The following is a 13,678-nucleotide window of genomic DNA, read 5'->3' as shown; positions in this document are numbered from 1 at the left end:
GGGCTTGTTTAGCCTGGAGAAGAGAAGGCTGACAGGAGACCTCATTGCTTTCTACAACTTCCTAAAAGGAGGTTGGAGTGAGGTGGGAGTTGGTCTCTTCTCCAAATTAGCTAGTGATAAAGCAAGAAGAAATGGCATAAAGTTGCACCAGGTTGGGGTTGCTGAGGATAGAGGGAGGAAGGAAAGAGGTTTAGAGAAGGAAGGGGAGAGAAATGCGTTGCTTTCACCGCAGACAGACCCACACTGCCTACAGTTAGCAACTCACCACTCTGCTGATACTTTACATAACTTCATATTCAGGAGATGCTCAATATGGTTTGCTATAGTACTAACTGTGATAAGGAGCCTTGTGACAAATAAATACAATTACACCCTGAAGACAGAGGATATAAATGATTGCAAGGGCTGCACAGTAAGCCAGTGCTCCTTTGTGTAGTAAGATGTGCTGATGGCACAGAAGCCACCAGTAAGTGAGAACACTGCAGGCAGGGTTCAGCACAGCCAGTCTAATAACACTACATGGGCAGGACTGTAGCACTTGAGTCAATAAGGCAAATACAGAAACACCCTCAAAGTTCCTCCTTTTCAAATCTGGCAGTTTTCCAGCCCAAATGTAAAGATCTGCCCCTTTGCAATCTTTTAGTGCTGTGGCTGGGCAATGTATTACCCTGAAGCAAGAGATAAATTGAACAGAGAATCAGAAGGAGTGAAGGTATCAGAAGCACAACAGACGTAAGCATTCAAGGCTGAGTAGTCAAGGCTTGACCTCCAATGCACAACATTTATACCCCTGTGATCTCTTAAGCACAATCAAGGTAAGTGGATGGCACAGACAGATAATCTCCTTGCTTATCTAAGTAAAACGGTGCAAGGAGAGCAATCGATACCAAGTTACACTGTGAAGAAAAGAGCAGTTCCTTGAACCCACCTCAGATGGATTTGTACATCTGGGGAGCCAGACAACTGCTACAGATCAGGGTCACTACCTACTGCCCTGACACCACCCAGGAAAGGAATACTTCTGCATCAAGCACCACTGCTATCTCTATTTGAGTTCTTTGTTCAGCAGCCATTCCAATGGCCTCTCAGAGCCATGGGTGGGCAGTCCAACTGCAGCTGCCAGCTGTTCTTCCACCTGGCACAGAGGAACAACCCCAGCTGAACCCTCCCTGGGTGGTGAACAGCAGCAGTGGTCAAAGAGCTGCCCATGGGGAGACATAATTCTTGGGAGATGCAGAGCCTTGCTAAATGAGCTCTCCTAGCCTCACTACTTGGCCATCCAACTAGCAAGCAGCCAGAGCCTCGAGAGAACTTTGCTGACAGCAGGGCTGCAGAAATCTCTCCTGCCTTTTCTGCTGCTAATGAATGGATCCACTCAAGGAATCTCTCCCAAAACTTATGGTAAGAGGCAGCTTGACAGAGAAGGGAACACGTTCTTCAAAAGGTGGATGGTTATTTTGGGAGGAAGTGTAAAGCTGCTTGAAATATTTTATACTTAATAGTGTTAGATCTATTTTTGAACCATACAGACAAGTTTGGAAGAAAGCCTGTGGTTAAAACAGTGATGTATGACTCAGACTGGGGCATGGAAGAGGTGTTCCAAGCCCCTCAGAAGAGGAAGAGATGATAATCAAATAAAGAGAATATATGGAGTTGATAAAGGCATGTATAGGAGACTTGTATTACCATGAAGGCATTGAAGAATTTTAACTTAATTCTAAAGCAATAGGACTTTTTTTCTCCTTTTATTTTTATTTTGCCCCCGTTCTCTCTTTTGTCTTGGTTACCTGAAAAATGTGACATTATTGCCTATTTCTCAAGACTGGAAGGACACAGAGAGATCAAAACAGATGAAAGAAGCTTTCTCCACACCGCATCGTTTCAGAATGAAACCTGAATTCCACTGGGATATAACACAAGAGAGCTTTTGCATTATTAAGGTTTTGTAGCTGCCATGAACAAATGCAGAATCAAAGAAAGCTTTGTATCAGCTGATAAAAAAAGTACCATTATCAGTGGAGTTTATTTTACAGAAGTGGAAAGGGGACTCAAGACAATTCAATTCTTCTGACTTGCAACAGTAAAGTCAGCAGGGTGAGAAGCAGATTCCTTCATTCGGTCAGCAGTTCTGTTAAACAATTTTTTTGCTTAAACCTCCCAGGAAGGTGGTGGAGTCATCATCCCTGGAGGTGTTCAAGAGGGGATTGGACGTGACACTTGGTGCCATGGTTTAGTCATGAGCTCTGTGGTGACGGGTTGGACTTGATGATCTTTGAGGTCTCTTCCAACCTCGGTGATTCTGTAACTCACAGGATGAATAAATTCCAGGTTTTTTATTAGTCACAATGAAGCAGGAGTCAAAATCCCAAATAAGGGCCAGAATCCAACACAATCCTCTTTTGACACACCACACTTCTCTAGGTGAGGGCAGTCAGAGCTGTGGAAGTCCTGTGCTGATGACTCTCCAGATGGGGCTGCAGCCTGTGCCCCTTGGCAGACCTGCTCTGCAGCCGTGGCAGCTGAATCCCTGCTCCAGGCAGAACACAGCCCAGGAGGGACTGCTGGATCTCCCTGGAGCACTGCTGAGTGCCTAGCCAGCCATCTTGACACATAAATGCAATCCTGCTGCTCTTGGATTGATTTTGGTGTTCCCTTCCTACAGTTATTAACCTCTCATCCCGTTCCAGCAGCAGAGAACAAGCAATCCTGGCAAAATGGAATCTAATACCCATTCATTTTTCAATTCCTCCTCTGTTTTGGGGAGCAGACAGGCAGCCTTTAATATGGCCTCATCAAAATTTGCTACCACCCAGGCAGGTAGCAGCAGCAGACACTTGACTGCTGTCAAATGCAGCAGACATCTATGTGCTTCAGTGGAGTGTCAGTGTCAGACCCTGCTAAAAAAAACACCCTCTCAACAGCACAGAAAAAAAGCTACAAGAATTTAGAAAGAGGACATCTGAAATTCTGTTCATTAGATGGCCCCAACAGCTCTGCTCTCTCTCCATGCATGGTGCTATGATACATCACAAAAAGGTGATCTGAATGGCACCATGGAGCTGGAAGCTTGTCTGGAAATTGCTTTTAGTAGCCCTTGATTCACAAGGAGGCCTTGAGATACATCCAGAGACAAACTATTTATCCTTCCCTATGCTTGTTTTCTACAGTCCATTTGGACAAACAGAAGCACAAATGCAAATTCAAGCAACAAAAAACAACTGGTTTTTGTGTTTTTCTCCCCAGACTTTCAACCTCTTCATATTGAAAGGAAAATGAGACATCAATAGCATTTTCTAATTATTCAGTCTGACAATACTCATTTATCTCCATATGTAGAAGAACTATGAAACACATCTGTGCAGGAAAAAAAAAACCACAACACAGCAGTATCTGAAGAGTCCAGCACTATTCCCTCAGGCTAGAGCCCAGTGTTCTGGCACAGCCCTCCTAATGCTGTTAGATACATCCCTGCCCAGCCTGCAGTATCTTCTCACTTAGCTAAAGTTTTCCTTCCCTGCACATGTGTCCAGAGAAGGGCAACAAGGGTGGTGAGGAGCACAGCCCTACGAGGAGAAGCTGAGGGAGCTGGGGTTGTTTAGCCTGGAGAGGAGGAGGCTCAGGGGAGACCTTATTGCTCTCTACAACTACCGGAAGGGAGGTTGTAGCTTGGTGGGGGTTGGTCTCTTCTCACAGGCAACCAGCACCAGAACAAGAGGACGCAGTCTCAAGCTGTGCCAGGGGAAGTTTAGGCTGGATGTTAGGAAGTAATTCTTCACAGCAAGAGATATTGGCCATTGGAATGGGCTGCCCAGGGAGGTGGTGGAGTCACCATCACTGGAGATGTTTAGGAAGAGCCTGGATGGGGTGCTTGGTGCCATGGTTTAGTTGATTAGGTGGTGTTGGGTGATAGGTTGGACTCGATGATCTCAAAGGTCTTTTCCAACCTGGTTAATTCTGTACACAGCCACTGCTCAAGAAATCTGGGTAGTGACATGAAGCCCCTTACAGAGATCACTGGCAAGAGACTGTTTTATTTTGAAGCCTCATTCAATTCTTTTGAGAATAATGAAAACCAGCATATAACGTATTTCAGGCCTGCTCCATCTCCTGCTCAGGCAGAATCTAATGCTTAAAACACCCTGAAACTCAGTTCTTTCAAAAGCTGTTGTTTTAAATCAATCTTACAAAAAAAATTTAAAGCAATTCTTTGCAAATTCTTTCATTCTGTTTATCTACCACAACCACAAAAGCAGCCACTGCTCAGTCCCTTGATGCACTCCTAATGCGCCAGTGTCTGTGCTGATATCCTGCTTCTCTGCATAACTTCAGCAGCAGTTTGCTCACAGGAATCTTTTCCCTTCTGCTCAGACTGGATTGGAAGATACATTTCTGCTGCACTTTGATGCCTCTCACTAACATACAGGGTGGTGAAAAATTTCAGAGCTGTGTAGACACTTTTCCACTGCACTCTGATGCCTCTCACTGACATACAGGGTGGTGAAAAATTTCAGAGCCGAGTTCTTGTTTACTTCAGCAACTAAAATTTCAGCTCTCATGTGAAGGTACCAAATGGTTTTAATTTATTATTTTTTTTAAAGGGTACCTTTTGCAGCAGAGGTTAAAATCTCTGCCATTCACCACTGCTCTAATGGATGTCTGGCTTCCAGGCCCTCTCAGTGCAATTTTCAGCTCTGCTATGTGCAGATACCAAAGAAACTTTTCTTGGAGGCATCATCAAAATGCTAAAGACATACAGTTTGTTTTGTTCCACTCATTGGGTACTGCCTGAACTAGGAAGAACACAAAAAACATCCCTTTCAAAACAACACAGTCATCCTGTTCCTAGCTAGCTACTGACTCTATCCAAAATGAAACCATTAACTTCTAATTTATTTATTCAGTCAAGCCTGGAGTTAATCTGCTTAGCTAGGGGAAAAAAAAGGGGGAAAAAAAGGAAAAAAAGGATGACAAATAAACAAACCCCATGTTTTCCCAAGACGAGGAGTTCAGCATGAAGCTCTGTTCCAAACAATCATCCTGGCCTGCATCAAGAACAGTGTGGCCAGCAGGAGTAGGGAGGTCATTCTGCCCCTGTACACTCCACTGGTTTGGCCACAACTTGAGTCCTGTGCCCAGTTCTGGGCCCCTCAGTTTAGGAAGGATGTTGACTTGCTGGAATGAGTCCAGAGAAGGGCAACAAAGCTGGTGAGGGGTTTGGAATACATGCCCTATGAGGAGAGGCTGAGGGAGCTGGGGTTGCTTAGCCTGGAGAGGAGACTCAGGGGTGACCTTATTGCTCTCTACAACTCCCTGAAGGGAGGTTGTAGACAGGCAGAGGTTGGTCTCTTCTCCCAGGCAACCAGCACCAGAACAAGAGGACACAGTCTCAGGCTGCGCCAGGGGAGGTTTAGGCTGTAGGTTAGGAAAAAGTTCTATACAGAGAGAGTGATTGCCCATTGGAATGGGCTGCCCAAGGAGGTGGTGGAGTCACCATCATTGGAGGTGTTCAGGAGGAGACTTGATGGGGTGCTTGGTGCAATGGTTTAGTTGTTTAGGTGGGTTGGATTGGTTGATGGGTTGGACACGATGATCTCAAAGGTCTCTTTCAACCTGGTCTATTCTATTCTATACATCTGACACAAATGCTGGGGAGTTTTGAGTGACGCTTTCTGAATGTGCCAGAGATGCACTCGGCAAGAGCCTGCACCTGGTAAGCTAAGCACCCTGTGCAGATTTGTGGCATTAAAGCTAAAAGTGATGATCAGATCCTTTAGTTTGCTCTCTGCTGTCTTCTCAACCAGAGAATTTCCAATAATTATTTCCCAATACTTTCTAAGGTGCATGAGGAGCAAAGAACTTCTGTATGGTTAGAGCCAACCTCCCAGAAAGGCAGCAGGTTAGGATGTGAAAGCTTCAAACCCTGGAACATCTGTCACTTTCCTTGGCACTTCTTCAAACACGTAATTATCAGCACCAGTAAGAAATTGAGTTCAGTTTCTAATTTGGATTCAGCTCCCAGCTGACCCAGTTGGTCTTTCTCCACTAAAGCCCTCCTAAGTCTCCACATTTTCTGCCAATGCAGTGGATTCTTGGTCTGTCCCTTGGAAACAGAATTCTTTCCATTATTTTTTAATTATTTTCTTTTCCTTCACCAGGATCATTACACTGACCTTGGTTATAGCACACTCCCTCCAACACAAGAAAGATCATTGTGAACTGTGGAAGAAATAAAGGACTGTGGAGCTTGATTTTGCTGCCAAGAAACACCCGTGGGACAGAGATCTAGGTCACCCACTGTGTGCTGTTGTCTCCAACCCTCCTGTAGCATTTGCTGCTCTTCACAGCTGATGCAAGCCTGCCTACTGCAAACATGGATGCCTGCATGACAATAGCCTCACAGAGTTCCTGACTTCTGACTACCTCCACTAATTTATCCTCATTAGTCAGCTGGATTTAAACCCAAGTAACATAGATTCATAGAATGGTTTAGGTTGGAAGGGACCTTGAAGATCCAACCCCCCTGCATTGTTTAATGAAATAGAGCACTATCAACTGGTAAAATTCTCTCAGATTATTATTCATGCTTCTTCCAGAAAGCATCATGTGGAATTAAACTGAAAGAACAGAGAGGTTGTGGAGTCTCCTTCTCTGGAGACTTTCAAGACCCATCTGGATGTATTCCTGTGTGACCTGTGCTGCATTCTATGGTTCTGCTCTGGTGGGGTTGTTGGACTTGATGATCTCTGGAGGCCCCTTCCAACCCCTAACATCCTGTGAGCCTGTCAACAATTGCACTGTCTGATGGAAGCAAAGCTGAAAACCTGTTGCAGTGACTGATGACAAGCTGTTGTATGCTCTTACCCTCTCTGGTTTATGACCTGCTATATTCCTAGAATAAAAGCAGTAGCATAAGAAAGTAGCACAACCAGGACGCAGAAATCCTCACCGGGAGAAACTGTGATCTCAGAATAGCGTGGTTTGAGAAAAGAAAAGAAGGAAACTGGTTTAAGTAGAAAGAGAAGACAACAAATATGCATAAACAGGGAGAAAATGTGAGTACTTACTTTTGGCAGTGCATATTTTGGCAGTTTCATCTGTACGAAGCCGTTGCGCCGGTAGGACACGTAATACTTGGTCCGATTTGCTGAGGTTGTCTGTACAAAGGGAGAAACAGAACCCAGTGGCAGTTGGTGTGAAATCTAAACTGTCTGAGAGGGAAGAGACTTTTTTTGCTTTTTTCTCTTTTTAACACTTTGATGGGTTATGCCCATCCTGGAAGCACGGCAGTGAGGGCTTGTGAGAGCATTGCCCTCCCTGCAGGGGGTTTTCCCCCTGGGAAACTAAATTAGTCTGTTCCACTCCCCCTCCCTGCCCAGCAAGGCTATAAAAAGGAGGAGACACTGCAGCCATTAGGGCTCTTGGCCCCTGCCTTTGCTTGGACGAAGACTGCTGGTGGCTCCCTGCTTCTCTGCCAAGTGGTCAGGCCTGATCAGCCTGGTCAGCCCTGCTACCTCCACACCCCTTCAAAGGTTTTGTATTCTTATTTTTTCTCCCATCCATCCTTGTTCCTTACCCTTGTGAACTCTACCTGTTATTGTTACATATATATATATATATATATTTTGTTTAAAGAAAATTCTTGACTTCTCTACTTCCAAGCCAATTCCAAATTATTTCTTGGTGGATTTGCTCCTTCCCTTCCTTTTCCTTCTCTGTTAGGAAAGAGGAGGAGGGAGCTGGGGAGGGATTCTCAGCCTTGCCCCCATCTGAGCTCTTAAGTCCCACTTAAGGCTCAAACCACCACAAACAGCTACTGCTTTTGCTGTATGCAATTGATTTGCACACTGTACTCCTGGAAGAATGAATCAGAAGTTTTTAAAACAACAGATTCCAAACAGACTCAAAACTTTTCTGCTCTATTCCTCTCTAGGAAGGAAAAAGTGATTTATTTCCATCTGTTGCCATTTCAACTGTTTTGGATGATACCAAAGATTTCCACATCTCACTGTCCCCAGTTCTCTGTACCCAGCAGCCTGCCAGATCTTTGCCCTCTCAGAAGTCCCAGCAGCACAGCCTCCAGGCAAGAGGCAGGGAGGTGGCACACTCCCCATGAACACCTCAAGGGCAGGTGGGAATCCAACAGCACAATTCAAAGCAGAGCACAAAAGGCTGAATAAATCACACTAACACGTACAAAGCATTCACTATATTTGACTCATATTTTCTATACTGGATAAAACATTTCCCAGGGCAAGATGTTGATGTGCCACAGGGGGGTTGTGGAGTCTCCCTCTCTGGAGATATTCAAGACTGCCTGGATGTGCTCCTGTGTGATCTGCTCTAGGGGATCCTGCTCTGGCAGAGGGGTTGGACTGGATGATCTTTTGATGTCCCTTCCAGCCTCTAACATGCTGTGATGATGATGATGCAATTCTGCATTCGTTGGTTGGTCAGTTTGAAAGTCTGCAATGTGTCCTGAAGACACAGTTCTACACTTAGAGAGGTAAGAGACACATTTCAGCTGCTTGCATGTGTGACACTGAGGAGAGATTCAGGTTTTATGCAAAATACTTGGGGGCTTATGAAGATTTTTCACTGAAGCAAGCAACAGAAACAGGCACTGACAGAACATCCCTCTGTGCCTAGTACCCATTAGCCTCCATCTCCTCTTTACAGGGGCACTGATGATCTACCTCAGTCCAAAACCCCAAAGCAAATATTGTTGCAAAATACAAAAAAGGAAGATTTTAACTAAACATCAATGAAAATTCCTACCTAGCAGGCTCCCTGGATATTTTTCTTAGTCAGAAATGCAAGGTGGTAGGTAAATTGGTACATTTCCAACTAAGTTTCTTTGGTAAATAGTATTTCACTTCCCCCCACACCCCAAGATGATCAGCTAGGTAGTGGCAACTCAGCCATTTCTCTAAGCTGATGAAGAGTGGCTGCTTTGCAGGAAGGGACTGGTCAAAGATGAAAAAACCAAAATGAAATGTCCAAAGCTTTTCCCTGGCTGTCCATGACAAATCAGATTTTGGAACAGAAGCACAAGCAGACCTCTCTTTTCTTTGACTGAAGGAATCCATTTACAATTCTACCCCAATCTCACAGCTCTTCTCCTCAACTTTTGTGTTTAAAAAGGGAAACTAATTTGTCTGACAGTTTATCCTGAAGCATGCAAACTCAGCTTGGTCAAAATAGAGTTGATGCATGGCAGCAGGTCCACCTGCCTAACTACTCCAAAGATATCAAATCATAGAATCAATAAGGTTGGAAAAGACCTCAAAGATCATCAAATCCAACCTGTCTCCATAGACCTCATGACTACTAAACCACGGCTTCAAGTGCCACGTCCAATCCCCTCTTGAACACCTCCAGGGATGGCGACTCCACCACCTCCCTGGGCAGCACATTCCAATGGCCAACAACTCTCTCTGGGAAGAACTTTCTCCTTACCTCGAGCCTAAACCTCCCTGGCACAGCTTGAGACTGTGTCCTCTTGTTCTGGTGCTGGGTGCCTGGGAGAAGAGACCAACCCCCTCCTGGCTACAGGAGAGTTGTAGAGAGCAAGAAGGTCTCCCCTGAGCCTCCTCTTCTCCAGGCTAAGCAACCCCAGCTCCCTCAGCCTCTCCTCGTAGGGCTTGTGCTCAAGGCCTCTCCCCAGGCTCGTTGCCCTTCTCTGGACAAGGTCAAGTAAAAATGTTCACTCTTCCTTTAAATCAGTTTCCTGGTTATTTTTTTTTTTAGTGATAGAAAGAACGTGATGCCCCTTCGGTCTCTGGGTTTTTAAATGATGGATTAAACCAAAAATCTCAACACTGATTTAATTAGTGTTGAATACCCGTTCTTAGCTATCTTTTCACAGCCTTCTGGTTAATTATGCATTTTTTTTTGTGTCACTCATTTTAAATGCCTGAAGAGGATGCAAGGCAGCAGAGAATCAGAGATGAAGCAGCTAGTCTTGTCACACCTCACTAACATTAAAGGCTGGTCTGTGCTTAAACGAAAGATGTTGAGTTGCTGGAACATGTCCAGAGAAGGGCAACAAAGCTGGGGAGGGGTTTGGAGCACAGCCCTGTGAGGAGAGGCTGAGGGAGCTGGGGTTACTTAGCCTGGAGAAGAGGAGGCTCAGGGGAGACCTTCTTGCTGTCTACAACTACCTGAAGGGAGGTTGTAGCCAGGAGGGAGTTGGTCTCTTCTCCCAGGCAACCAGCACCAGAACAAAAGGACACAGTCTCAAGCTGCACCAGGGGAGGTTTAGGCTGGATGTTAGGAAGAAGTTCTTCCCAGCAAGAGAGATTGGCCATTGGAATGTGCTGTCCAGGGAGGTAGTGGAGTCACCATCACTGGAGGTGTTTAAGAAGAGACTGGATGGGGCACTTGGTGCCATGGTTTAGTTGATTAGATGGTGCTGAGTGATGGGTTGCACTTGATCTCAAAGGTCTTTTCCAACCTGGTTAATTCTATTCTATTCTAAACACAGTGTTGCAACTTTAATCCTCCTACTACAATCACCTTTAAAACTGTCTGACTGTCAGTGCAAACTGGAAAAGAAGAGACTATTAGAAAGCTGCTGATGTTTGTGGCTACAGATCTGCTACAGCAGGGCAGTTGAGATCTTCCTCAAGATGGCAAAAGGCTGAGATCTGGGCCAGGACCAGCAGTGCAGCCCAGCACTGCTCCCATTCACAGCTGCACAGCTCAGGGCTGTGCACAATGCCAGGGGCAGCAAGTCTCAAACTCTCCTCTCTTTGCACAGATGATTCTGTTGCGTCTTCTTCCTGACAGATATCACTGCGGCATCAGGAGGAGTCTCTGCTCTGATTTTAACTTACACAGCCATATTCTGACACATAGAGCAATATTTTCACCAAGTGATGAAAGAATGTGTGTGTGCTTTTGGAAGTCTGCTGTTCCTCACATGTGCAGCTGCTGTGTGCTTTCACTGGCACAGGTAAGTGGTGTCTTGCATCACACCTAGGGGTGGATGAAGTTCAGATGTGACTACTGAACCTCAGGTATCTTCTCTGCTCCATTAATACAGACATGGCAATTTAGCAAGAAGTGCTCATATTGTGATTTACTGCAGGCAGGTCTGAAAGGAAACTACTAGAGATGTTTCCCCTTTGTGTGGAATACATCCACATCTGCTGGCACTGATGTGTCTCAGATCTACAGAGACTATGTTACCAATGGCATCATTTTGCTAGCAGCAGCTAGCTAATACTACTTCTATACATTTCCAGGTTGCACTTCCATTTTGTGCCTGCCTGTGCCTGGCATGAGATAGAACAGCAGCAGCTCAAGATGAAATTATACAAGAGGTCCACCAGCAAAACAAAATCCTTGAAGAGGAAGCAGCCAGTGTTTTGCTGAGCACAGCAGTCAAGAAGTTCACATGGTGAGAAGCACTTCTCACCATCTACACACTGTGAAATGGATTTTAGAGTGTGCCTGGAGGGAGCCACAGATAACGACACCTCTGAGCAAACGAGTGCCATGAGTAACAGCTCTGAGCCTACTTTAATTCAAAAATTCCCTCCCAGATCCAGAGGTTCTCCCTCTCTACTCTGCCCTGGTGAGGCTGCATCTGGAATATTGTGGCCAGTTGTAGGTCCCTCAGTTCAAGAAAGACCTCAGGGAATGGCCTGAGAGAGAATAGAACAGAATAAACCAGGTTGGAAGAGACCTTCAAGATCATCGTGTCCAACCTATCATCCAACACCACCTAATCAACTAAACCATGCAACAAGCACCCTATCAAGTCTCCTTCTAAACACCTCCAATGATGGTGACTCCACCACCTCCCTGGGCAGCACATTCCAATGGGCAATCACCCTCTCTGTGTAGAATTTCTTCCTAACCTCCAGCCTAAATCTCCCCTAGTGCAGCTTGAGACTGTCCAGTGCAGAGCCACAAAAAATGATGAAGGGAGTGGAAGTCTTCCTTACAGGGAGAGACTGAGGGAGCTGGGGCTCTTTAGCGTGGAGAAGAGGAGACTGAGAGGGGAGCTCAGTCATGTTTATAAATATGTAAAGCTTGAGTGCCAAGAGGCTGGAGCCAGGCTCTGCTGGGTGATGCCCAATGACAGCACAAGGGGCAATGGTGGAAGCTGAGGCATAGGAAGTTCCATGGAAACAGGAGGAAGATTTCACTGCGACAGTGACAGAACGTTGGAACAGGCTGCCCAGAGGTTTGTGGAATCTCCCTCTCTGGAGAAATTCAAGACCTGTCCAGGATGAGTTCCTGTGTGACCTGGTGTAGGTGATCCTGCTCTGGCAGGGGAGTTGGACTGGACGATCTCTCATGGTCCCTCCCAGCCCCTAACATTTTGTGATTCTGTGATCCATTTGCTCTTTCTTTGTGGCACTACGTATGTTCTAAGCTATGTGGGACCTTGAAATAAGAGCAGGAAATATCTTGTGTGCCTCTATTAATTTACAGATCCCTTTGGAAGAAACAGGCACAAGTAGGGGAAGCTGCAAAGAAGCCAATGGGATGTACACTGAGGCAGTGATGGGGAAGCCATGCATTGCATGATATTGCTTAGCTGCAGAAGCCAGTAAATAAACTAGCCTTGCACAAGTAAATCCTACCAATACATGGGGAACAGTAGACATCACTGTTCTTGGAGAAGTCTGCAGCTTTGGTAGATTCAAGTCTCAACAGTTCCAAGAACATAGGACAACATTTTCAAATGTGCCTAAGCTATACTGGTGCCATAAGTAGGTTTCTCTGTGCAGATCTGGCAATTTTTGGACCATCGCAAGTGGTAGGCATTTAGAGAAATGGTTCAGTGGTTGACCTGGCAGTGTCAGGTTTACAGTTGGACTTGATGATCTTAAGTGACTTTTTCAACCTAAATGACTCTGTGATTCTGTTCTAAGTTGCTCCAAGCTCCCCAGCTATGGCCATTTCACCCTCCCACTTAACCAGGCAAAGCCATCTAAGTCCTTTCCTTCTTCAGAGAAGAATCCTGTGAAGAAGCTTAGCCACTACACTGTCAATAGCTTTCCCTGGATGCTCTGAAAGGAACCTTTCTGTGCTATAGAGATGTTGGAAAGTATGCAAAAGATATTGTAAGCATAAAACCAAAAAGGTTGCACTCTGCCTGACACAAGTGTTTGTAAAGAATAACTCTGAACCATACAAAGCACTTGAAAATGTTCCTAGACTGACAGCTAGGTCAGTGATAAATTACAATCACAGAAAGGGGCAACTGGGTGCACAAACAAAGACTATTTTGTTTTGACTGATAAAGGAATGCTTTGTTCCATGTAAAAATTCATACATCACCATTCATACTCTGGAGCAGGTTCCTCCATGCTCCTAAATCAGTGCTGCTGCACTGTTTGAAATGTTATTGTTGGGGTCTCCAGAACACAGCAGTACCTGCAGAAATATGTAGTCATCCTGCACAGTCAGGGAATCCCTGTCAGTGCCCCCAGCAAACTGGACTGTCATTGTCTTCTCAGAGCAGTTCTGGATCCGGCAAGTCATGTACCGGTAACCTGAGGGAAAAGAGACAGAAGCATGGGACAAGGGTTATCAGGGGAAAAAAGTCAGCAGTGTAAAATGTTATTCATATAGGGAAAAGGCTGCCTTTGCCAGGTGAGTTAGTTGTAAAATTATTATACCAAACCCTCAGACAAGAGTTTTTCAGTCTCCAGTGTGCTAA

At 45.3% G+C, this 13,678-nt stretch overlaps 1 protein-coding gene across 1 annotated transcript in view; it reads right to left on the bottom strand.

Moving 5' to 3' along the window:
• Window positions 1-13,678, bottom strand: part of SORCS2 (sortilin related VPS10 domain containing receptor 2) — a 565,166-nt gene that overhangs the window by 62,623 nt on the left and 488,865 nt on the right. Inside the window, exons 7-8 of the mRNA XM_054172252.1 lie at window positions 13,393-13,511; window positions 7,065-7,154 (exon numbers count right to left, since the gene is read on the bottom strand). Of these exons, the coding sequence (XP_054028227.1) occupies window positions 7,065-7,154; window positions 13,393-13,511 (209 nt within the window). The remainder of the gene's footprint in view (window positions 1-7,064; window positions 7,155-13,392; window positions 13,512-13,678) is intronic.

This window comes from Dryobates pubescens, chromosome 23 (assembly GCF_014839835.1).
Source record: "Dryobates pubescens isolate bDryPub1 chromosome 23, bDryPub1.pri, whole genome shotgun sequence".
Taxonomy (NCBI): domain Eukaryota; kingdom Metazoa; phylum Chordata; class Aves; order Piciformes; family Picidae; genus Dryobates; species Dryobates pubescens.
The sequence above is the reverse complement of the archived record's forward strand: the minus strand, read 5'-3'. Positions and strand labels throughout refer to the sequence as shown.